At 37.0% G+C, this 25,393-nt stretch overlaps 2 protein-coding genes and 1 long non-coding RNA gene across 4 annotated transcripts; 1 reads left to right on the top strand and 2 right to left on the bottom strand.

The window, feature by feature from the left end:
* Window positions 1–7,257: 7,257 nt before the first annotated feature.
* LOC132158302 (DNA-binding death effector domain-containing protein 2-like) lies at window positions 7,258–21,386 on the bottom strand. 2 transcript variants are annotated; one of them, XM_059567659.1, is made up of 7 exons: window positions 21,221–21,379; window positions 20,608–20,755; window positions 19,942–20,396; window positions 19,745–19,864; window positions 17,583–17,711; window positions 9,422–9,812; window positions 7,258–8,546 (listed from the first exon to the last, which is right to left on the bottom strand). In XM_059567659.1, the coding sequence occupies exons 3-7, from the start codon at window positions 20,390–20,392 to the stop codon at window positions 8,540–8,542; spliced, it is 1,098 nt and encodes a 365-aa protein (XP_059423642.1). In that variant the 5' UTR covers window positions 20,393–20,396; window positions 20,608–20,755; window positions 21,221–21,379; the 3' UTR covers window positions 7,258–8,539. The 2 variants fall into 2 exon arrangements, with proteins under 2 accessions (XP_059423642.1, XP_059423643.1); XM_059567660.1 differs by lacking the exon at window positions 20,608–20,755 and having other exon boundaries at window positions 21,221–21,386.
* Window positions 12,579–17,576, bottom strand: LOC132158303 (uncharacterized). The gene is made up of 2 exons (XR_009437680.1): window positions 17,114–17,576; window positions 12,579–13,573 (listed from the first exon to the last, which is right to left on the bottom strand). It is a non-coding gene; the product is annotated as an uncharacterized LOC132158303 (long non-coding RNA).
* Window positions 21,387–22,043: 657 nt separating the features above from the next.
* LOC132158312 (prenylated Rab acceptor protein 1-like) lies at window positions 22,044–25,188 on the top strand. The gene is made up of 6 exons (XM_059567673.1): window positions 22,044–22,067; window positions 22,963–23,043; window positions 23,263–23,475; window positions 23,724–23,821; window positions 23,972–24,073; window positions 24,164–25,188. Exons 2-6 carry the CDS (start codon window positions 22,973–22,975, stop codon window positions 24,250–24,252), a joined length of 573 nt encoding a protein of 190 aa, XP_059423656.1. The 5' UTR covers window positions 22,044–22,067; window positions 22,963–22,972; the 3' UTR covers window positions 24,253–25,188.
* Window positions 25,189–25,393: the final 205 nt, after the last annotated feature.

The following is a 25,393-nucleotide window of genomic DNA, read 5'->3' on the forward strand; positions in this document are numbered from 1 at the left end:
CAGCATTTATTTTAAATTGATCATTTTTTATCCTTACAATCACTTTTGATCGATTTAATGATTCCTTGCTAAATAAAAGTATTCATTTCTTTCCCTTTTGTAATTTACTCACCCCAAACATTTGACACCAGTGTAGTTATTTGTCTAAACAATATATTGTGAATAAAAATAACCTTTTGTAATGGCTAAAATAAGTCATTTTAGCTTTAAAGGAAAATATAATATAATTATTCTTATTAAAACAACCAGATGTATATTAATCATATGTATATTAATTAGGAATGTCTTATGTAAACGTCACATTTGGGATATTTTATTTTCCTCTTAAAACACAAAATATCAATATAAAACACTACAGTATACTTTCCCAAACTATATTAACAGCAGACAATTCATGATTAGTGAGGTCACTCTGTGCAGAGAAAAGAGTTGATGTCGTTTTAATCCACATTCATTTTTAGAAATTTCTCAGTAATTTTAATCTTGTCCGTCATGTAATTAAATCTGTTAGTTTCAAAATCTGAAATATGCAAATGAACTACAACATATTCTTCTTTTGATTCTCATTGCTTTACTCTCAATCATTAAGCAACTGTTTTCCAAATACCAAATCACAAAATCAAATAAAATACTGTACTTGAAATTAAGAATTCTTACTGAAATAAGTAAGAAAGAGTTTTGTTTGATCTATCTGTAACCAAACCTCAATGCATGTCAGCATCTATACAGCAATGCAGAAAAAAAGTCATTTTAAAAACCAGAAACCAAGAAGTAACAAAAGATCCTCCACACTTCAACCGAAACACCTCGAGTTGTAAAGAAAATTCAAACTAAATACCCCCATCAAAGGGAAAATGCCCACTAAACAGCCCATCTCAAGGTAAAAACCGACTGATTAGGGTACCAGCACAGGACAGATAAAGGGAATATCAGCCAAACCTGCTGTTCTCCTTCAGAAAGAGAACACACAGATATACCTCTGGATCTGGCCCATGACGACAGATGGGAGTAATTGCTTAAATGGGTTATGGGACAGGGGCTTTCACACAAAGAAAAAGGTGAGAAAATGACAGCTTAAAAGTGTTCAGAATCAGATTTTACAAATATAAAATGCTGAAATATGGGAAATTTAAAGGAGCAAGGACAGATTAGCATGCTTCAATTAGCACATGTAAAAACAAAGCACATGTTGTGAGCACTGCAATAAGCTTGAGCACACAAACAGACCCTTTTGTGAGCTTTTTTCATGTCATCTTCCTCACCCTCAGGCTTGCTTGCATCTTCTCTCTCACTCCTGTATCCTCCCCTGGTCATTGGTTAAGATAAGTAGCTAAACTAAATGGGCCGGACAGCCAGCTCTCTGCTGCCAAGCGCAGGTCACAAATAAAACTGCAGCCCGACTCACACTACACCCCTATCATCATCCCCAGTGGCCCCCACCCCGGCACCCCGCTGGGGCTTTAAGAGCAGCCTTCAGCCCTGATTCTTTACTAACCCTCACTACCTGAGGGTGAACATGGCCAACTGCAGGTGTTTAAACCTCAATCTTGGGTTATAGAGGAAATGCGTGTGAATGCATAAGAGATACAGAAGATTTCATCTATAGCAGCTGGGGATACAAGAACACCGTGGAGCTGGGGTGAAGATAAGGGTCAAAGGTTAACTTTTCTTTTGTGTAGGTGCGACTGAAGCAAATGGGCAATACATTTAGAAATGAAAATGGAGAAATTGGACAACAAATGTGTGAGTTTCATAACAAGCTCTGTATTTATCTTTTTACCCTTTGCCTTTAGCTTCTGCTTTCTCTCTCTATTTTCCCCTTCTACTGTCATTTTCTATATCCCTTCGAATCCTTCCCCCATCCTCGTATCACCCCAGGGTCATTCATAAGGGCAAGGTCTTCCGTCTGGGGCTGAATTTGAACTCTGACCCCCTAGTCTCATTGGGTTCTAAACACACGCGCACATTCATAAATGGCGTGCGTGTTCCTCTGTGTATTATTGTGGTCATCTTGATTCTTTCAACAGTCACATGAGCAGCAACAGAATAGAGCTGCAACCAGACCGGCCACACATGCAAACCAGGAGCAAAAGTCACAATTGTAAAGGTTACAGCAACAGCCACAATTGATTAGTTGCTTGTATTAAGGTTCTGCCAGGTGGATTTTACAGCTGTGAATGTGGAAAGGCCAATAATGTCTGATCTATATCATCTAAATAAAATAAATACATTTTATGACACACAGAAACTTCTCTAAAATACCTTCATTTCAAGAAAAATAAATTATTCAGCGCACCAATGATTATTTTCAAAAAAATAAACCATAACTTATTCTGCATTCTGTAAATTGATATCTGAGGAATTCTTATAACAATATACAAAAGAGATCACAACCTTAATGCTAAATAATAGTAGAATAATACTTACATATTTTGTGAATATTAGGACACAGGTCTTTGTGTTAGCATCAGTGTGGTCATATGCTTTTGATAGCATCATATTTCTGAAATAAACTGCCTGCGGTTTTGTTCTTTTGTAAGAGTAAAATTGGATTGGGCCATAATGCTCCATCTCTGTCCGTTTTAATTGCACCGGTGGTCGTTTGGCCTTTGACCCTCGGGGTCGTGAGTTATGCTGACAGCTGCTTATGAAAAAAACCAAGATTGATACCAGACACTAAATATCTGCGGGCCACTTTTTATAATAATAATAATCATAATAATAATAATAATTCGAACATACTGTATGCATTTTAAATAAGTGATATAAACAAGACGACTGTCGCGATTTCGACGACATAAATGATCTTCTGGCAGATCGACCGATACTGAGCTTCTGTCTGAAGACCAGTCATTTCCTAAAATTACAAGAAAAAATAATTCCTGGCCGAAAATACAATCTTCCTGTTCTCACGAAGGAATCTGGGCCAGCTGTTGTAACATAACAGTAAACAACCAAAAAATAAAATATTAATAATCTCACATAGGTACTAATTTAAAATAAATAAATAAATAAATAATAGTATAATTTATTAACTTTGAATGTTTATATTAACTTTTGTCGATTTGTTAGCTGATAGTTTTACGTGAAACAGGCTAATACTTGGAGCCTAATACCATAAACATCGAGGCAATCGTCGGACTTAGTAAACTCATGTAGGAATTTAAGTAGCCTAGATAATATTAATATTATTCGTATATTTTATAATGTTATAAAGTCTCTACTACATGAGTTCAACACAGTTTTAACCGCTGTTATTTATGTGCTTCTCTCATTGCTACTTTGGTTATGACATGAATATAAAGTCGATAATATTATTAATTTGCATGGTATCAAAAGCAGATTATTTTGCAAGAGTTATTATTTGAAGTGTTGATAAACGACAAACATTAAGCTGATGAGAGATTTATTCTTGTCTCCACAAAAACTGCTGCATTGTTATTAAATGAAAGAGTATAGGCTATATTTTGTAAGCTTTTAACAATAAGATTTTTTTTACTTCAAATTGTATAGCCCAGGCTAATATTTCTATTGCATCTTAGGAAAAGTCAAGGCACTTTTGTTTTTTGTTTACCCCAAAATAATTTAATTTATTTAAATAACTGATGCATACAAAGCATTCCTTCGATATATATCACTTCGTTTGCGTTTTATAGGCCTATTAACTAACATGGATATGAACGCTAAACTGCAAGCTTTTATGGTCGTACGTAATGCTCAGTAATTTGCATATCAGTTTAACTCTGGTTTATTTGGTTATTTAAAATAAATCTGGTGTATTAAAAAAATGTCTGATTATATTAACTATAAAATGACAGAACACGTGACAATTTCTGTCATTAAAAATCTAGTCAATAATCGTCGTCATTAGTTCAAACACGGTAATGCGAAGATAACATTTAGGCTACAAAGGCTACTCAAATATAAATCTGGCTATTTTAACAATTAAGAATCTAAAGTCTACAATAATTATAGAAATACATATCCGGATTATGTATAATTAAGGGAAACCATGGGGGACAGAATTTATCTAGTTATTAGACCATTAAGCTATTCAGATCAGATATTTTCATATGCATATTTGACTGGATTATTTTCATGATTTGCATTATTTAATTTTCAGTAATTCAAAGACTGAAACGAGTAAATGCGTGGAAAATAGCCTAGGCTATCACGTCTGTGAAATGCTTCAGTTGATATATAAACGTCATAACTCTTTAGTTATACCTTAATGGTAAAATGAGGATATATTTTGAATAACATGAGAACTCGGTTTTCAGTTAATGTCTTTATTAATATCAGAATGTAGTGTTGATTTATGCAGTCTTAATAGTTTAAAGAGATATGCGTCTTCAGAGCCTTTTGCCTGAGAAAATTCTATAAATAGCCTACTAATGCATTTAATAATAAACTAAAGCTGACCAGCTCCTAATGGTTCTCACAATTACTGCATCATGTTAAACCTCCCAAATATGGCATCGATGATGAGTCCTGAAGATTGAATGAGATGGTAGTCCATCTTCAGATACGGCAGCCGTGAAGAGGTTGCTGTGTGTCATTTCTCAGTTAATCTGAAACCAATGAAAGGTACATGTGCCCGTGTATGCCATTAAACGTGAGAGTACACATATACAGAGAGTCAGGCTCTTCAAATATTTGATGGCCCATCACTTTCCGCCAATCTCTACAAACCCATATCTAGATACAAAAAAAAAAAAAAAATTGGAAAGAAAGAAAGAAAAAAGAAATAACTGTTCACTGTGAATCGTCACATCGAAACACGTTTGTTTGTTTGTTCGTCGGACCCAGTTTGTTTACTGAGGAAAAGGGTAATGAGATCTCCGCGCGCTTCTCGCCATCACCAACACCTGCAGGTGATCTTAAAAGATATGCTGTAATGAAATAGCCCCATTACAGCACTGTAAATGTATTTTATGGTCGGCTGACAGAATTGCAAACATGCAGGCCAGTTTAGCATCATGAGCCACGGAGAAAGTGACCGAGCGGTCGCGCGCGTTGAATAAGACGAGAGGAGCGAAAAGACGGAGCCCAGAAATATGTGAACGGGCTTTTTTATTCTGTCCCTTTACCTTAGCGATGGCTGCCCTTTTAAAGCCAAAATCTCCACCTCTTAATTGATTTTCTCATAATTAACTCAGTCTGCTCATCGATTTTTCCCTCGGACACTAACGGCCATGCTGATGCTGCGTGATGGTATTATTACAACGTCGTTATCAAGGATAGGCCGCCAAACAAATATCGACCAGATTGATTACAAAGCTTCCCATTTTCCACAAGTCCAGAGAAAAAGACAGAAGATGCACGCCTATATGCGCGTAACCACGCACAATTAGGCAGAAATAAATGAAATATTAATAGCCAAACCATCACAACAAAGCCTAAGCTTGAAGGGTAACATTTTAACCTCGATTTTCAAACGTTTGTCAAAAACTGCTAAATAAAGCCTTGCAATTTGTACTATTAGGCTACCCTACGATAGTGACACCAAAACGGTATAGGCGATTAAAAAACAGTTTAGGTGAAATAATTAGTCTAAGCTGTGTCATTTCGCAAACCTTTAGATTCCTCCTCTATATCATAATAATCGCTAATAGCTCGTTTTTGGTCTGCACTTTTAAAACAAACAGCAGTAGGCCTAATGGCCAAAAACCTGAACAGAAGCGTGCTTCATTCATGGTGTCAGAAAGCAGTGTATTTATCATCCCTCGACAAATCTGAGCATCGCAAGATGTTCGCAGGAGCATGACTGTAAAACACGAGGGCATCGCATATTTTACAGGGTGATCTAAGCTGTTCAAATCAGATCAAATATTCCCGCGATGCCCTGCGCCAATTACAGCATGCAGAGGAACACACGCAGAAGCACCGACAGAGAGAGAGAGAGAGAGAGAGAGAGAGAGAGGGGGGGGGGAAAGAGGGCTATCTAATCAATAAAAAGAAAAGCCCGGTCCGAGCAAGAAATCGTTACAGGCAACCCTGTCCGCCTCTGTCCGGGACGGGTTTAAACGAGACGGCACAACTTCAGACGGAAACGGTTTGATGGAATATAACGGCAGAGAACAGGCATAAAGTACAAACCAATACACATTAGGGAGGCAAAAACAGAAAGAGCGAGTAAAGTAGAAGGATGACGTCATGGTATGGAAAAGTTGTAGATACATACGCAAAAGAATAACTGTATGAAGCTGTGAGTTTGTTTACACAACATTACCAGCGTTTCCATCGATGATGAACGCGGCGTCTGCGTCACGCCAAGAGCCGCTCGGACGCCGAAAAGAGTCGGACACAGCAAACGGCGGAGAGAGGGCAGATATTTTGGGGTGGTTTTGTGTGTGTGTGTGTGTGTGTGGGGGGGGGGGGGGTTGTTGGAGGTTGATCGGCTGAGGAGCCTGAATTTGAAATTAGGGGCGAAAGGTGAGGGGGTCGGGTGGAGGGTGTGTGCTCGTGCGCAAATCCTTCATGTGTCTCGCGCTACCTCTATTGGTTTCCATGACTACGCTGAAAAAGGCGCCTCTGTATGGACAAGAAGGAGAGAAGATCAGCAGATGTGTTTGTAATCTTAATTTCCCTTTATTCATTTGATTACTTCAGCTTGTTTTGCGTAAATTTGACTGGGATTGATCAAACATATAGCTGCCATCTACTGGTGAAATGACCGTATTGCACAAAAAACGCGGTGAAGGCTCAGGGTCACCGTGATGTCGCCAAGACATGTTCCTGGATCAACATTATTGTCCCAAAATACTTAACACAATCCCAACCCCTAAACCTAACCCTACCAATAATGTATTCCTAATATAAGTGGGAAATGATAGCTGATTAACAAGGGTGACACTGATTTTACCATTAACCCTGATTTTAAGCCTTTTCTGAAAAGTTATATCTCAATTCTGATTGGTTGATTGGAATGTTGCTCCAGGAACATGTTGTACTTGGTGAAATCACCGTTTCAAAACACTCTGCTCTAAGCAAACCAGTACAGACATAGTTACATTTACACCCTATATGAAAATAATAGTTACATTTACAGTGCATTTAATGCATTTTCTCATTTAAGAATATCAGTCAATAGACACACACCTCAGTTCTATTTAATGTTATTTAAACTGTCATTAGTTAACTGAAAAAAACAGCAATACTTACAGGAATCCACTTACAGGATTTGACTGCAACATTTCCCAAAAATATTTAAAAAACAAATTAAATGTATTTTAGCACACAGTATCAGAAAGACAATTATTTTCTGACAGGACTTTATTAAGAATTATACAGTTACATAAATGTACATACTCCAAAACAATATTAAGTGATATCATTTTAAACAAAAACATGAAAACACAAAAGCGTTCAACGTTCCACTCCCAAATCACTTACATGAGTGACATGACTGGACTGTTCCAAACTCAATTACCACTAAATACTACTGAACTTTTATCTTCTTTGCATTTTTGTCATAAGAGTACAAATGTAACAAAAGGGTCAACAAATTCTTTCTTCATAAGAACACTTTAGTCCAGAAACATGACTAGAGGATAATCCAGTTGTGTCAAGGCTGGTGTCAAATCATGGGTCTTCTAATTATAATTAATAATCATTTTTCTATCATCAGTTTACCTTGATAATCCATGACCTTGTTTCTGAGACAAATAACAGATGTTGGGACACATGTGATCTCACAGCAGTAGAAAATCCTTGTTGTAAAAAAAGCAGAGTTAATCTCAGTTTCATCTTGTGGTATTTCCCCATCCTCAATACAGCTTTAAATTTGGCAACTTTGATAGATTTGTTCCAATCAGGTACTGTATGAAGGATTTCCAAAGTTATCCAAGTCGACTGTTATAAGCAGTACAACAAAGCACTCTGGAGCAGTTAAATTACACAACAAATTAAATGGTCCTATGGTGGAAGTGTACATTTGGTCATCTGAAGCATTGTTAGCAGCCCAAACTCTTAAACAATTAAGTTACCATTCAATCTTTCAAAACTTTTTCAAACAGGAGATTTAATAAAAATAAAAATCCTGACAATCTTTTTGTTAACTATACATTTGAATGTTTATTAATCATTCTCCGATTCGTATATTTTTTCGGGTTACATATTTGTTGTGTATTCCCATCATTCCTATCTTTTATCAAAGAGGTTATTTTAAATTCATACATCACATTTGGAAAAAACTTCTATCCACATACCACCTGTGTCAGACCAGACCAGAGTGGTACAGATGCAGAATCTCCATCTTTTGTGTTCTATGGGTGTGCATTTGTCCATGTTTAAACTGACCTGCAGCAGAGGGAGAGAGAAAGACAGCCCTATATTTGAACCTAACCTCTGAACACTCAATCCTTTCTCCTTCAGAAACAGTCAGTGTCCAAAAAACAGCTGTCCGGTTTAATCTAGACTCTTCCAACAGGCTCTCCTTCCCAGGGTCACCAACACTCAATGGGCAATGAAATAAAAAGGCAAAACACAATTTTCTTCATCCATCATAGTTGAAGGTCCCACGTGAAACTGACATTTCTCAGGGCCTGTGATGGAAACAAAATATAATTTAATATCAAGATTTAAACTGGCATCTGAGAATCAGGGAATTTTATTTAGGCTATTAAAGCTAATGTAACTAATAAATGTAACTACAATTAACTAAAGATGATACTAATAGAAGATATTTGAACATTTACAGAAAGTGATTTTAATATTATATAATATTGATGATCTTTATGTATGTTCCTGTTCTCGTTATAACTGATTTTGAATGATATTTATTGTGAAAAGGACTTTCCAAATAAAATTAATAAAAATAAAAAAATTGTAAAGTTAACACTAAGCAAAGATTTTCTAGATAATATTTTAAAAATACATATTTTGGCTTTAGTACAATGACAGCATAAAAAAAAAATCATTTTTAATAATATCATTATTTAATTTTGGAAACACGTTTTCTTTGTTAATAAGGTTCTCCCCAGTGTGGTTTTTGTTAAAACTATGAAATCTTTTTGGTTAATTCACATAAAGCTCAAATAAATAAATAGCAGAAATATAGCCTTGGCAAGTGAAAGTGAGGTTAAGCTGAAGTAAAAAATACAAATTAATAAATATTGAAATATAAAAAACAAAAGCTAAACAAATATTAAAAATTTAAATCAGTACATAAACTGGAACCTAAATGCAGTAAAATAAAAAAAGAAGAAAATTCAAAATATTATTAAAGACTATACTAACTGTATATAAATATTAAAATAACACTTTTCCATGTTGTATAAAAGGGGAAAAGACAATTGTTTTCTACTGCCCCCTGGTGGTTACATGCTAATATAGAGGCAAGAGAGAGAGTAATGCCTGTATAAAATTCTACATTCAGACCACAAAACCCCCCACAAATTCAAATGCATAAAGTACTTACAAACTTTGTGCTCCCCAGTTTGTCCCATTAGGTGTCTGGCTTCTGAGCAACAGCTTCCTGCCCTCCTCGTAGTCATCTTGATCCACACTGACAAGCAGCCGGACCCCCTCCTGCCCCGCTGCCCTTTTCAAAGAGTCTGTGATGAAGACTCCTTTCAGTGCCTCGAGCAGCGCCCCGCTCAGATAGTCTGCCCAGAAGGCATCCAGGTTGGCAAGTTCCGAGAACTTGATATCACAAACAATACAGCCCAGATCCCGGGTACGGAGCAGTGCACTCGCTCGGCTGAACAGTTCAAACTGCCTCTCCAACGGCTGCTGCTTGTCTGAAGAAACTCCTCCACGAAGGGCCGACTCATGCTCCGAATACTCTGCACGTACACGTAGCCGGACATCTGAGAGCGGAAGAGTGTTGGAGACAGAGAAGAGAGGAGGGTGGGATGAAGGATGAAGGGTGGCATGCAAAGGGGCAAAGAAAATCATGAGGGGATGGAAATGGATTTGAGAAGATTCAGTGTGCGAAGGTTTGTTTGCAGCAAGGATGGAGAGAAAGAAGAAAAACAGTAGCAGGGGGAAGGAGAAGAACATAAGAAATGACACAAATCAGTGGGGGTTCAAATGGAGGGGAAAAAGTACAGTGATAGTGAGACTTGACATTCAGTTTATTTGTTTATATCCAAAATTTGGTTGAAAAATAACTAAAAATTAGCACTGATTCATATACATTTGCCTAAAAATAAGTTCCTGCCCAGTTTAAATTTTGATTGGTTATATACGGACAAAATGTATTAAACCAGAAGACACAAAAGTCAAACTTTTTCTGGTACGGCATCAGCTCTGAGATCTACTGGATAACTGAGGTCAACATCCTCAGAATTGTTGGAGGTCGAGATTTTTGGAGTCGACTGACCCTGATTTTTCACTTGTAGTCAGTAAGGCTGCAAGTGAAACCAGTAGGCTGATTTAGGTTTTGCACAAATTCATCATGAGGTGGCTTTCAAATTATTTGCAGGCACACAGGACTTGGAAACAATGTTTACTGAACATTGCACTTGTATCACGAAGACGAGAGAGTTTTAAAGCACATGATCTGAGGCCGCTCGGAAAGTTCAGGTGGATTGAAAGCACCTCGAGCAAAATCCAGAGATGGGCTTGCATTTGAGTTTCAGGCGACAGATCTGGTGATATTTATGGTTTGATATGTAGATCCAAATTCTGTAGGGGTCGTTATTAACGCAGATTAATGCAGGTTGGCTTTACCAAACAGTGGAGGTAGAACTGATGTCATGCAACAGCACAGGGAACAAAGATGGCAAAATACGATTGGAGTATACATACTGAACCAGAGCTTCGCAGTGATGTCATTTCCTTTCATGTCATTAGTTCAGAGGTCAGAGGAGGAAGTGGACCCATCAATCTTCAGAACATTGCTGCAACACAAATCCAACCTTTCTACAACCAACGATCCAATGAAAACTCCACCTTTTTGCATGTTGGGACGTTTACAAAGCAACAGTGAATATGAAAACTAACCATTAACGTAAGCGATTGAGTGACCCTTATTCATTAGTGAAAAGAAAACATTGTTTAAATGTTGAATGTACTGTATTTATGGATTGCTAGTGAACCGCAGCACTTCAGGAATTTTTATTTTGTCCCAGTTATATTCCTAAAGTGACAGGTTAAATACATGCTGGACACTTGCCCTTCATTCTATAATCAATCAGGTATAAAGTATAGGACTTAGCTAGTAAATAATGATAATTAAATATAATTACAGGTACACTATTGTTCAAAGATTTGGGGTCAGTAAATAAGAAAAAATACTTTTATTTAGCACGGACTCATTAAATTGATCAAAAGTGAGAAATACAGACTATTAAGCAGCAAAAATGGTTTCAACATGAATAAATAGAAATGTTTCTGGAGCACCAAAATCGGCATATTAAAGAAAGTAATAACTTAACACTGAAGACTGGAAACATGGCTGTTGAAAATTAGCTTTGCCATCACAGGAATAGGAATAGATAACATAATATTTAAAGTGTCCTTGTTACATATTACATGTATTTACTATTATAATAACAATAAATTAATTACATGCAAGAAACCCTAATCCAAAGCCTAACCATATAGTAAGTACAATGTAGTTAATTAATATTACTTAGTATTTATATGTATATTTATATGGTGAAAAGGACACTTTAAAATAAAGGGCATTCCAGGAATAAACTACATTTTAAAATCTATTGATATAGAAAAAGTTTGAGACCATTTTTAACCCCTTAAATTTTTGAATGGAACTGTAATTACAAGATTGTTCAAATGCGAGACATATGGCCCAGGATTGATGTGTTAGACAGTGTAACTGTATGCATGTATAGAACATTGCTGCAAATTATTTGGCAATGTATGGCATCTTTCACCATGCCTATAAGGATTTTTGTACTGAAAGTTTGATTCATATAATTGAAAAACAAATCTTTCACACAATGGTCTTGACTAAAACACTGTTTTAAGATTATCCATTTCTGATGAAGAATAAACGTAACACTTGACAAGGAAACCAGCCAAAACAAGGATTTCAATTAAGACTGACATTGTGGCTATAATGGTGGTCTCCCAAATATAATTTGTAATGCAGGTCGGAAAGGAGACTCGAAACACAAGAGTTATTTAACGTTCTTTTAAACACAGCACACATTTACAGAGCACTTTTTTAGTTCAATTAAACACACATTATCAGAGCTCCTCACATAAACGAATACAGGACATTCCAGTTTCAGTAGACAGAAGGTACCTATAATAAGTGGCACAGTGAAGGTTCTGTCAATATATTGAATGCCCCCTCCCCCTTGTAAGCATTACGTTTATTGTGCATTTTGTGCATCCCAGAGCATTTCAGAAAAAGAACATGTATTCACAAATATTCAGATATTATATGTTGTTGAAGATTTCTTCTTACAAACAAACAGTATTTTTCTAAAAATCAAATAAAAATGTTGTGCGTCATTTTATGGGGTGTTGCTCCATGCGAAGAGCTTCCACACTTATTTCGATCCCTCTTTCCTGCTGAACAACAAACCAAGATGGAGGGAGAGAAATGTGGACATAAAAGCTGACCGACTGCACCCATATATCTTTTGATCGTTTTTTTCCCCTTTCATTCTCTCCCTCTCTTAGTATGTGAGGATGGCCAACTTGTTTTTGTTCCTGACACTTGAGTCAGTATGTTTTTCAACTGTGGACATAGAGAAAGGAGAGGAAGACAGAGAGAGAGAAACAAGCAGTTTTGGATGAATGTTGCTGCAACAGTTTTGCTGTGTCTTATTTTTTTGGTCAAGCAAGGCAAAGTTCATATGCACAATCTTCTGTCTGTGTGTAAAAGCAACATTTTCTAGTTCATTCCTATGGAGGCTGCAGGTTTAAGATTGTCTTTGGTCAAGAATGAGCTAAGACTACTATTTTACTAAGTTCACAACCAGTGTCTACTTTTATTCTACAAAAATCAAAACAATGGCAGAATTTGAATGAATAAATTAAGGTATCTAAGGTAACGTTCCAATACTGAAAGCCTAAACACAAATACAAAACATTATGATGGGTCTAAACAAGAACTGTTGGGTCATTTTCCTCAGAACTGCTCCAGCAAAGGTTCACGGAGGATGATTTTTCAAGTCATTGCAAAACTGAGCTTTAGGGCGGAGTTTGGTCAACGACTGTAGAATGTTTAGTTTTTGAACATAGATTGCGCTGAATTTGAGTCGTGTAATGAAATGTTGCATTACAGGCGAATTAATAAGACATACCCAATGGTATTTAATGAGTCAGTTCTGTGAAACACTGAGGCCAACAACCCCTCCAGAGAGGATTTTGTTCCTATTTGTTCCCAAATTAAGTTCATAATTCATAGCACATGTCATTGGGAAGTGGACAGCAACAACTGAAAACTGAAATTAGATTTGCCCCTCGTCCTATGCGAGTTAGGAAGGGGGTTCTTTACCTTAGGACATGGACCAGGCACGTGAGTTAAAGCACACACAAGTCTTGACTGTGTGTGATCGTACAGAGCGGACAGCACACACTTGTTTTTGTTGTGAGCTCTCTCTTTCACTCTATCCATTCTCCTGCTTTTTCTACTCAATCTTGAGTCAACCTGCCAAGATCAAATGTGGAGTCAACACAGCAAACAGCATGTACAGCTAGTTCAGGTGTAAAACAAAGGTGAAAGTTCATAGGTCAATCATGGCACAGAAGGACTGTAATGTTGGAAGTTGTATGGCAGAATCTGAACAACAGGGAGGATCTCGTAGTGAATAGAATGCATTCTACAAAACTAGATACAAGATTGAAGTTTGATTTACGCACATTTTATAGGTAAAAGAAAAAAAGCTCACAGTGCAGTGTAACCTAGTGTTTAAGGGACAGGTGAAGTAAGTTAGGGCACAAAGGGTTCTCATCACACTAAACAAAAGGTCAATGCAGACAGTAGACTAGCCTTGGCTGCATCAAAGCTCAGATACAGAAGAGAGAGGATCGATGCTTTAAATAAGTGGAGTGACAATAATGAGTGTTTTACTGGGCATGAGACACCAGGAAACACAGGCTGATGCAGCTCAGTCTCAGTGGCCCAATATTCAATAATCTCTTCACAGAAATTTCATTCAGACACACCACAGGAGTTAATCACACTGAAAACTGCTTATCCAAAGGAAAATGAAAAGGAACAGAAACAGGGATAGAGAAGTAGATGAAAAATGTGACCGAGATAAAAACAAAGAATGTGAGTGTACTTTCCTCTATAGAAATCGAACCATGAAGGAAGCAGGGGAATTGAGGCAAGTCTAAAGCAGAACGCAAACAGAAATGCTCACAACTTTAAATCTGTAACAAATCTTAGCTTTACAATGTTATTGAGTGAGAAGGAATATATTAACTATTTAGCACTACTGGGCTGCACCAAATTACCCTTTTTAATTGACTAAATCAGCTGTTACTGGCACACTTTAGTAAGTACATAAGACTATGATTAAAAAAGATTTTCTAAATTCCTGATTAGCCTTTTACAAAAGCTAAATGCTTTAAGCAGCTGACATGAATATGCAAAGAAATAAGCAGCTTCAAATGAGGTTTTAAGAGCCCCACAGTGCACATAATGAGGAACCAAAGCCATGCAGTATTTGTACAGGCAGGTCAATAAGCGTTTGTAATAGGGTTGGGTTTTGTTTGAAAATTATCAATTCCAATTCCAATTCTTATCGATTCCCAGTTTCGTTTCCAGTGTGGTTAAACTGAAGTCAAATGTTCAGATATCAAACATTTATTCAGTCTCTTTTTGCAAAACATTTCATTGCTACTGAACACCATGAGCAAAAAGCCAACTACATAAAAACTGGACTCAATAATTAGCTGTTTGTGTCCAAAATAGAGCTACAATGGATTTAAAACGTATTTATTTTTTTTAAATGGAGGTTGTAGTTCTCTCACAATTCTGAAGAAAAATATTTGACAACTAAACAAAATCTCATGGAATTGAATTGAATGATTCAGTGACTCGATCTACTTGTTTCATTACTGGATGAATCAGTGTTTTTGAATGACAAAGATTTTTAATAGTCCTTTTTCACCACCTAAAAAAAAAGGATGTGCACACAGGAACTGATAGGTAGAACTGAAATCGTTATTCTACTACAAGTACTCAATTCCTGGCCTTCAGTATAGAATTCTGGAATTTAAATTGACTTTCCATTCCCAACCCTATTTGTAACAGAAGAGTACAACTGACTAGTGGCGAGCATCCGAGGTGAACAAAGAGCATGTCAAGAGTCTGACTCACACACGTTTGAAAACAAAATGGCACATGAATAAGGCTGGATGCAGATACTTGAGTGTTTTTAAGGAGTGCAACAACAACTTCTCCATGTTAATATGTTTATCCTGTTAAAATAACATTAAATTATCTTCTGAATTTCATCCATCTCGGCACACAGAGTTCCCTGATTTTGATTTATGTTTTTAAAAGTGAAGTTTAATGTGTGGCTCATGCATAAGACCGATATTTTGAAGAATCCACACATTATAAAAACACATTTGATGGTGAAAATCAGTTTTATCTATCTATCTATTTATATATATATATATTAGGGTTGTAACGGTACGTGTATTCGTACAGGACCATTTCGGTACAGGGCTTTCGGTACGGGGCACGTGTGTACCGAATGACCGAATGCAATATTTTGTGTGCGGAATGATAGGTACATTTTCGTGTTTCCAAACGAAAATATTAAGTGGCGGAAGTCTCCGCGTTCAGCGCAAATCCCGCCCTGCAGCTGATTCTAAGGCCGGTGACACACTGGCTGCGTGGCGTGAGTGTAGCGTTTCTGCTGTGTGTCAGTTGCGTGACGGCTGCTTCGCTTTTTCTGTGTCTTTACACACCAGAATCGTGCCTGATGCGGCGCTTGTGCGCTGCTGCTACTGTAATATGACATAGAGGGAGACCGCCGACAGACCAGGATCTTGTCTTCACGACAACAATATCTATACTTCATGTTGAGCATAAATATAAAGCCTACTGATAAAGGACACAGTCAACAGAATTGACGATAAAATAGACTATGTTTGACAGGTGCAATATGCCAGTGTGTCACCGGCCTAAGGTTTTCAAAAGGCATCACGCGAGTGTGAACATCTCTACAACTAGGAAAAAAACGATTGTAATTCAAACGCAGCTCCCGTCGGCATTTAAACAGACCTTTGCTCTTAATTCCGATCGGTCCAACGCAATAACGAAATCTGAGCAGATCTAAAAACTGAAACTGTTGATGCTACACTTTACACTTTGGAAAAGTTATATATATTTTTTAAATATGAGCAGGCCTACAAGCTGGGATTGGTAATGCTGCACTGTAATCATAGTTATTTATATTTTTCATTATATTTTATTATATGATATTGGTTTGAGACAGAGTATTTTATTTAGTGGAGAACTTTTCAGCAGTATTTTATTTCTTATTCTTTTTTTTATTTTATATATATTTTATTAAAAAGTATTTTTAAAAAAAGTGTAAACAAATTGTTAAAAAAAGTTTATAGTAATAAACAACCTGCAGTTTAATGTTTGCATTTCTTTCCCTTACTGTACCGAAAATGAACCGAACCGTGACTTTAAAACCGAGGTACGTACCGAACCGTGATTTTTGCGTACCGTTACACCCCTAATATATATATATATATATATATATATATATATATATATATATATATATATATATATATTATTTAGGCACACCAAAAGATATACTGTGAACCCAAAGATGAAAAGAGTTAAGACAGTGAGCAAGACCAGGCAGCTTAAATGATTACAATAGATGTATCTGCACTGTTACAAGAAAAACAAAGACCTATTATAGTGATTAAATCCAAGAAATTATTTGACGTGTATCTGTATTATTTAAACATTATTATAAGACATTCAGCGCCCACAAGAGTATTTTGCAGGAAAATGAGGTGGGTTTTTTATGCTATACCACAAATTGAAGTGTAAGATAAATTATGGCTCTTGTTATTTTGAGTTCTGAATGTCCCAAAAAAAAAAAAGTCCTTCCAGAAAAAAAAAATACTGCACAAACCACTTCTTTCTAGACAAACAGTTTTGGCGAAATTTGAGAAAGCAGTTTTTATCTTGGTATTTCCTTACCTACTGTGCCATTATTGCCACTCAGTGTGTCTCATGTGCTCTCTTCTGAAGAGATTTTAGCAATGCCCTGATGGCAGGACAGCTCCCATCTAGCAAAAGCACAAAGAGGCTTTGGTGTGAGCAGCCTTTGAGTCCAGTCAGAATGAAACTCAGAGTGATAATACTGCAGAGTGCAGGGAATTCACAAAGGGATGAATGATGACACACGTTTAACATGGACCTCTTTTGTGACAGTTTCACTTTCATTCTGACAGCATTAGAAGTTCAAGCACTAATCAATGGGTGACTGGTTATTTATAAACTATCAAAAAATGGAGCGCTAAGGTACACTGTGAAGCGTTTTATAGATAAAATCAAACAAAAGGAAAGTGAAATGGAAAGGCAAAGATTTATACATTTAAAAAAAATGCTAGAAAGAGAGACTAAACAAAAGAAGAAGTGTAACAATGAGGATAAAAAGTGATCTTACCGCAGGTCACTTTGTTGGGTGTTGGCTGAGGCTGAATTTCAGGCTTGCCCCTAGACTTTCTGCCCCAGTGGTGACCTCTACCTCGCTTCCGTCGGACAGGGGTGGTTGTTGTCATGGAAGAGCCAGTCCCTAACAAAGAAAACATACATTAATACACAACAACCAGGGATGAAATATTTGGCAATGTTTTTGAATATTCACCATTTACTCATTAAGACTCCACATATATACAATTAAGCAACAAAGTGTATCATTTTAATATGCTTTATGTCCTACAAACTGGGCCATTTGGCTACCTTTGCAACTAGTTTAATCAAGACTACAATGTTAGCAGTAAAAAAGGCAACTTAAATTCAATTTATTTATTTTAATGAGTTTAAACTCTTTGTGTCATTAGTAATATAAAATATTTTCATAGATTTATGAATTATAAAAAATATACAGCTGCTACTATGCATTGTTAGACTGGAGTGCATAAAGTAAAGTGATAAAATATCCTTTAAATGTTTTTTTGTTTTTTTTTGGTGGAAAAGGAGGGTGGAAAATATTTTAAACTAAATATACTATATCATATATTATATTATACACATATAAAGTCCCCATTAAATCAGAATGAAAGGTTTTTTGGGTGTTAGTATCAATACGTTAGTCTTAAGGTCATCTATAAGCCAGTGTGCTCCGAAACAGTGACAAATTCGCATTTAGAAGATAGAAGCATTCAAAGCTTGCAGTTCCTCACTTTCGCCAAAAGGGATCAACTTTTTTTTTTGACATCACATCGTACTTCAGCTTCTCATTAAATAATCTGACCAATCAAATGCTCTCTAGAATCTGAAGCGCCTGCCCCCTACACTATAAACAGATGCCTCACAGTGTAGTATTTCCTGTACAGTGAATGGCGTGTAGAGCACAATGTAGGTGATAGGGAACATTCAGACAGTGGTAATATGCTTTCGATTGAGGTCTGCTTTTGTGCTGTGTCACACAAACCGTGGCAGTGCACACAGTCTGCGCCAGACTTTGGGTCCCATCCAGAGATGTGATCGCACAGAGCGAATCATATGCACTAGGCGGCATTTATTGAACACTTCAGCATGATTATGATCACTATTGTGTTTTACTATGAGTTTCATATTGTATCTAACATAAAGGGGTAATTTATTAGACTGTGGATGTCAAATGCGGATTTACTGAGCTCAATGGCTCTTGCGCCAAAAGATATAAACAAAACACTCTTGGATGTTTTAAAAGGGGCGTGGGGCTGCTTGACATGCCCCGCCCTGTCTCCCTATTTCAGTTGAAATTATGTCACCACATAGAATAATGCTGTGTGTATTAAGCAAGTGTGCCGCACTAGTCCTAAAAACTGTAGTCATTACATTTAGATCGCCCCAGGTGGCTGGTCCCTGTATAGGTCATAAACCCCACCCTCTCCATGTAATCTAATGGGACATGAGACAAACTAAATAATTCAATTTCACTTAAAATATTTTGACAGCTGAGACTTAGAGCTTCTCTGAGCGAATGGAGGTGCCAACGAACTTTTTCTGCATCTTCAGTTAAAGACTGGAGTTGTATTTACCTTATTTTAACAAAAGCCTCTAATATGAAAAAATCAGCAGACAAAAATTGGACCATTCAGGCCAATTTAAAAAAGGGTCAGGGGCATGTGTTTATGTGCATGTGGCTCCACGTCGCTCTTTACTGCTCAGACTGGTCCCAAGTCAGCGCAATATAGCAACGCCCTATTGAGACAATGGCTTCATTTTGCTTCAATGGAAGTGAATGAAGGTGCGTATTCCAATTTTTTTTTTTAACGTCTATGGTTTCAAGGCATTTCTGGGGACCTTTAATGTTAAACTGGGTGCAGTCATTGGTAACTTTAAACTCCTAGGCTTCCGGTGTCTTCCACTTCTAGTTATATTAGATGTACAAGAACAGTCCTTTATGTCTGATACTAGTTTTTGTTATCATATTATTCTAATCTTTTAGCATAAAAATAAATTCAGTTTAGTGCAACAGTAATTCTATTTACTCATATTTTATATAATATATTTCCAATAAAGGCTGAAAAATATAGAGACAAAAATTTTAACAAACAAGAGCAGAAAAAATACATTTATAAATTGATGTGGTGAGATTTAAGCGCCATCTTTTCTCACCTGCTCTCCACTGGTGATCTAGTCTGTTTCCCAAGGATGGTATATCTGTGATTGAGCTTAATTGTGTGTCCCTGCTGGTATCCACCACTTGGTATTCTACCTTCTCTCGCTCTGGAGACACTAACAGTACAGGTGACACATTAGTATGTAAAAAAATTATTGGTTTTGATTACTATTCACTGTTTTTTGATACTTACCTGTTCTTCTCTTCTTTTGTGAAACAAAAGGCAGGACATCATGTCGTGTCAGAATTCGCAACAACTGTAATAAAGGTTTGAGGTTTGCTTCGCTCAAGTATCCTCGCCTCTCCAATTCCAACAGCAGTTCAACACCACTCTTGGGTCTGAGGCACGGCTCATTCTGCCGCTGTATGCTTCGCCATGTTTTCAGAAGGCGAGGACATGGAGAATTACCTCGCGAAGACCCATCAGGACCTGGAGGCAACTCATCAGTCCATCCCTCTGGATCAAGTGGATGTTTTCCAGGATAAGCTTCATCGAGAAGAAAGGACAAAACCTCAACATCAGTCTCTGTGAGTTGGGAGCCCACGATTTCAAAGATCTCATGGAGGGACAGCATCTCATAGTAGCTCAGGCACTCAGTCTCCTCCCAGTACAAGGAATATCTCGAGCATTTTGCTGAAGCCATGGGTCTGGTAAAGAAAAACAAGCATAAATGTTAAATGCGAGACATTCAGACAATCTTTGCTGTCAAAAATACTAAGTACACGGTACATTCTCTGTAGGTTAGCCTACGAGCTAACTATCAGGATTGATTGTGGGTTAAAATAAACTTCTATTAAAACATTGAAATCCATTTTTGTGTCTCCAAGTGGTACAAAAACAACATAGAAAGATATTTACACTGTCGTAGTGGAAACAGCGTAGTTATTTTGATCCGAAAAGCGTTTCTGTGGTGACCTGGCCTCAGTCAATCCCTCTGTCAGCTGTTCCGTCAAACGTTCCTCTCGCGCAGGGTCACGTGAGCTCTTTATATAACGTCACGTTCGAGCTGAGGGAACAGAGCCGAGGTGATAAAAGAAAAAGAGTCAATGACATGAATTTCTGTTTAATTGTATAACACCGTTCAGTTATGGGAACGAACGATGTGGTTGAAGGTTGAGACTACGTCCGAATGTTCATGTTTGCGGCGTCAGTTAACATTCCTGCAGCGGACTTCCGCCTCTATACGCGTCTAGATGTTTCTATGAGCTAACCTGACATCACACTGCAGCAAAACCTCTCGATGAATAAAAATAAATAAATAAATAAATAAATAAATTCCTAATAGAACCATGTTACATACTACACACTGCACAAGAGTCCATTTGTTATCAACATGTTTGTTATTAGCGCCCGGACAAGGAATTGTGTTCTTTTAAAACAACAAGGTTTGATTTGATTTCTTTTGATATTTGCTGTATAAATAAAACATTCATATTTTACGTCAATAACCGAGGTTAAACAAGTATCTTACCTGTATAAACTCTTTATCTGGATTGTGTTTACACTCTTGTTCTAACCCTTCGTAACACCCACAGAACTCAAATGGAAAAACACCGTTGGAGCGCGAGCTCGTTTTGTTGTCCGAGCCCCTAACAATCGCAGATCGACATACGTGTTTCTAAAGGACATTCACTCTCAGATGATTTGTAGATTGATGCTCCATGGCGACAAAACAGTCACGTCACGTTTATGAGATATCGTCCGCGAAATGTCGCCATATTGAGAAGGGAAATAAAACACACAAAAGAGAGTAGACGTATTTACCGTAGGCTGAAAACAAGTTACTTTATAAGAACTAACGTTACCGTTCTACAATTTTTAAAGCATCTTTGTGCTCACGTTAGTTGTAGTCCACGAAACATGCACGTTAGTAATAAGTAAAATGATGTATGGTCGTGCATAATTTATGTTGTTAGAACAAAATGTCCACTTCTATCCACAGACCTAAAATAAAACAACAACAACAACATCTCTATTTAAGGCCCATTATATGCTGGGTCTTCACCCCTAGCTGGCCTGCAAATTGTCGTTATGACTTTAAGATAAAATAATAATTTATTATAATTCGTAATCGTAGCATATATTCCATCATATTAAAAATACGTGTGAATTAATACAAGGGTTTTTGATTAATATCTGTTTGCATGTGATGGTTTGGTCCATGTCACTAGGAGGCGATAGAAGATCGTCACGGCTCCTGCTGGGCTGGCTAACCACGTCATTTCCGCCGCACACACCAACACCACTGATCTATAATATAGAATAGTTATATATAGATCAGTGCTCTGAACACATTCAACACAACTACAGAAAGTACTGTGAGTAAGAGCTTTGCTTTAGGGTTTATTTTCCTCTCAATTTGACGTTTTTTTCCGCAGTATCTAAATTTACAGTCGCTCCTCAATGTTCACTTATAACTTAGCTGATTTTCATAGTTGTTGGTGAAAAAAAAAAGTTTTTTAAGAAAGAGCGAATAGTTTCCGTAACAGATTTGATAAACAAACTTTAGGGTGTGTTTTTATATCAACCCGTCAAAAAAGTCGCGTTGTTAGATGGACTTATTTTATAACTTAATATGTTTTGGACACATCTTGACGTAATTCAGCAGCTTTACAAACTTGTTCTTCCGCATTCTTTGTCGTTGTGGATGCTGTACCGACCCATAAGAAGTGACTTCGATTTTCCATTAGCGCACATAATGTTGTTTAAGACATTTATAACTTGCGGAACAGTAGATGGAAAGTTTTCTAAACGAACTAGCTAGAAAAATGAAAGCCATTATGTTTATTTAATTAGTTTTTTTTTCATTGTTTTATAAAAAATTGAAGAGAAAAGTTTAGACCGTGGTTTAACTGGGGAGTTGATAAAGTCTTTGTTCATTCTGTTCTCAAGAGACCTTCTTATACCAACGTTTCCCACTTTTAAAGTTTCCCATAGCTCTTACCCTCTTCTCCTCTGTGTACTATGATCATGTAACAGTGGAATGACTACAGTAATGCAAATAAGATGAAAATATTTTGAATGAGCAAAACAATGGACATTTCATTATAAAAGGATCCCCACTTACCCAGAGTGTCCTCTCATAGTAGTGCCATATAGTACAATATACGTACAGTACATGTAGTGGCACTGAACTGATTTGGAAATTAACTAGGTGTTTTAATAGTTACAGTACTAAATATATTCCTGTTAACTCCATTCTTATGTTATTAGACGCACTGAAATGGATGGAAAAGCAAGTGACCCCTTCAGCAGTGAGGCAGAACCGCTTCCTGATGCTGGAGTAATGGGGAGGTGAGTAAGGTGTTTATTCTTTCATTTTAAGTCATATAACTCTACAGTCAGTAATTTCCTTTCATTTCTGTTGTTTGCCATTTATAATGAATTTCACATCACTAAAAATAATGTCATATATGATGTGTTATTATAGTGTACATGTTTTAAAATGAGTGAAATGTATAAACATTATTATAACTCGTTCAATTCTAATTTCCTTTCTGTTGTTGATGTCAGGCTGTGGCTGCCCAAAGGTCTGTCTGGGAATGTGGTTAAGGATTGGGTTGACCGCAGGAGGAAGTCCATCCGTCCGTGGGCCAGTTTTGTGGACCAGCGCAAGTTCTCCAAGCCTCGCAATTTTGGAGAGCTGTGCCAGCGTGTGATGAGGAACCTGAACACCTTTCACAGCAACTACACCTTCATCTTCCTGGGACTCATCCTCTACTGCATGTAAGGACCTGTCTGCTAATAATCATCTAGAATGTATGTTACAAATGAGGTGATATTAAAAAATATGTCCCTTCTTCCAATTAAGCAAAAGGCTCACTGTAATAGAAATACAAATGTTTGATAAGCCTCTGTTCTTATGTACACAAAATGGGTGTGTGTGTTTAAGTTTCTGTGAAGGTCCACATTCATGCAACCATCTGGAAGGCGTTTTAACAGAATAAAACATTCTCTCTCCTTTTCTCCTCCAGTATCAGTTCCCCAATGCTCTTAATTGCTTTGGCAGTGTTCGCTGGTGCCTTCTATATAATTCACTTGAAAACGCTGGAAAAGAAGCTGGTGGTTTTCGGTAAGAGAGTGAGATGTTGTTTTAGTGGTTATATGTGAGGCTGCGTCATTGAATTTGTTTGCTTAAAATGCTTGTTTGAAGTTTAAGGGCTGGATATTTGATGTGATGTAAGTGATCTAAGGAGCAAACGCACTCCTCTGTGTCTCTCAGGTCGTGAGTTGACTCAGGGACACCAGTTAGGTTTAGCAGGAGGGGTTTCCTTCCCTGTGTTCTGGATCGCAGGTGCAGGAACTGCTGTGTTCTGGATACTAGGTGAGCCTCCTCTCATTATACTCATTGTTGTCATTTTTCCAGAAAAGGTTCCTCTGAAATGTAATGTTTTTTTAATTATCATTTATTCAGGTGCTACACTAGCTGTTATCGGGTCTCATGCTGCATTTCGTGAGCTGGAGTCATCTGATATTGATGAGCTGCTCATGGAACCTGTTTAAGCCTCTCACCTTTGAGCTTTTGGCTCATGTCAACCTACAATGTCTTGCCTTATCTTTTATATTGCCACATATTGGTTGCACTAAAATTAAAAATATCAGTTTACTCGCAGATTGGCCAGAAATGCAGACTGAAACTGACATTGCCCTATACAGATCAAGCTTGTAGAAAGACCTCAGTTGCCTTTACTGGTACCTATTGGATATCATATTCATCTGTTATGTATTTATTTCTAAAGCATCCTTAAAGCACAAACTAAATAGACTGTGACCCAAATGCAAAAAATCCAGTTCATTCAATTTCTACTGTCTTTAAAGGCATAGGTGACCCAAAACTGTTGTTCTGTGGAATACAAAAAATATATTTTGAAAAACATTTTTGTTTCACAGGAGATGGTTTATACAGGTTTGAAATGACATGAGGGTGAGTAAATCCCAGGATGAACTATCCTTTCAAAGGTTTTCAGATCCTCTCGCACTAAAGGACAAATACAAGTAATAGTTATTTATCAAAATGTTAAGCTAGATCATCCAAAATTAAAAAAATTCAGACAACAAGAATGTACTGTCCTGACAGTCTGTGTGTTTTATAGAGTACCGATCATTACATAATCATTTGTCTTAAGCTATATTTATCTCCTATGTTGTTAGATATGTCTTGTTAGGACATCTAGTGATGTATGATTTCATAACAACATGCGTCATCAAAGAAAATAAATATATTCTTGCTTTTCAGTGTAACCAGTTTCTGATGCCAATATTCCCAGTGGAAGTTTTTTAGTTTATCTATGTACTCAAATTATGGAAATGTTTGTATATCGTCTTTTATTTTACAACTTGCTTCTGTTTTATCAGTGAATGGGAAGTGCAATAAAATGCTCTGTGCAGTATTTGAAGTCTAATGTTTATTTAATGACTGCTCATAGAACATTAACTAGACTTCTTGCCTATTTTCAGCTTTTTTTTTTTTTTTTTTTAATCATTTTCTTGACACATCACACACATTTGACTTATGTGACCTGCTTTCATGACATCAGGCCAGTGACAGTCCATCTCATTTTTAAGTTGCCATGGTGATGACCTTGAGTGGGCTCTACCTCCTCCTTTAAACACTGCGGCAAGAGCAGCCGATCGATACTCCATT

This window comes from Carassius carassius, chromosome 15, assembly GCF_963082965.1.
Source record: "Carassius carassius chromosome 15, fCarCar2.1, whole genome shotgun sequence".
In the NCBI taxonomy this organism is placed as follows: Eukaryota; Metazoa; Chordata; class Actinopteri; order Cypriniformes; family Cyprinidae; genus Carassius; species Carassius carassius.

What these genes read in the sequence shown, in the direction of transcription:
- LOC132158312 (XM_059567673.1), top strand. Translation starts at nt 22,973, where the DNA reads ATGGATGGAAAAGCAAGTGACCCCTTCAGCAGTGAGGCAGAACCGCTT. An exon ending in AAAGAAGCTGGTGGTTTTCG is followed by an intron (nt 23,822 to 23,971) that starts GTAAGAGAGTGA and finishes TGTGTCTCTCAG; the next exon opens with GTCGTGAGTTGACTCAGGGA. An exon ending in TGCTGTGTTCTGGATACTAG is followed by an intron (nt 24,074 to 24,163) that starts GTGAGCCTCCTC and finishes TCATTTATTCAG; the next exon opens with GTGCTACACTAGCTGTTATC.
- LOC132158302 (XM_059567660.1), bottom strand. Translation starts at nt 20,392, where the DNA reads ATGGCTTCAGCAAAATGCTCGAGATATTCCTTGTACTGGGAGGAGACT. An exon ending in ACAAAAGAAGAGAAGAACAG is followed by an intron (nt 19,865 to 19,941) that starts GTAAGTATCAAA and finishes CTGTACTGTTAG; the next exon opens with TGTCTCCAGAGCGAGAGAAG. An exon ending in AGATCACCAGTGGAGAGCAG is followed by an intron (nt 17,712 to 19,744) that starts GTGAGAAAAGAT and finishes TTTCTTTGTTAG; the next exon opens with GGACTGGCTCTTCCATGACA.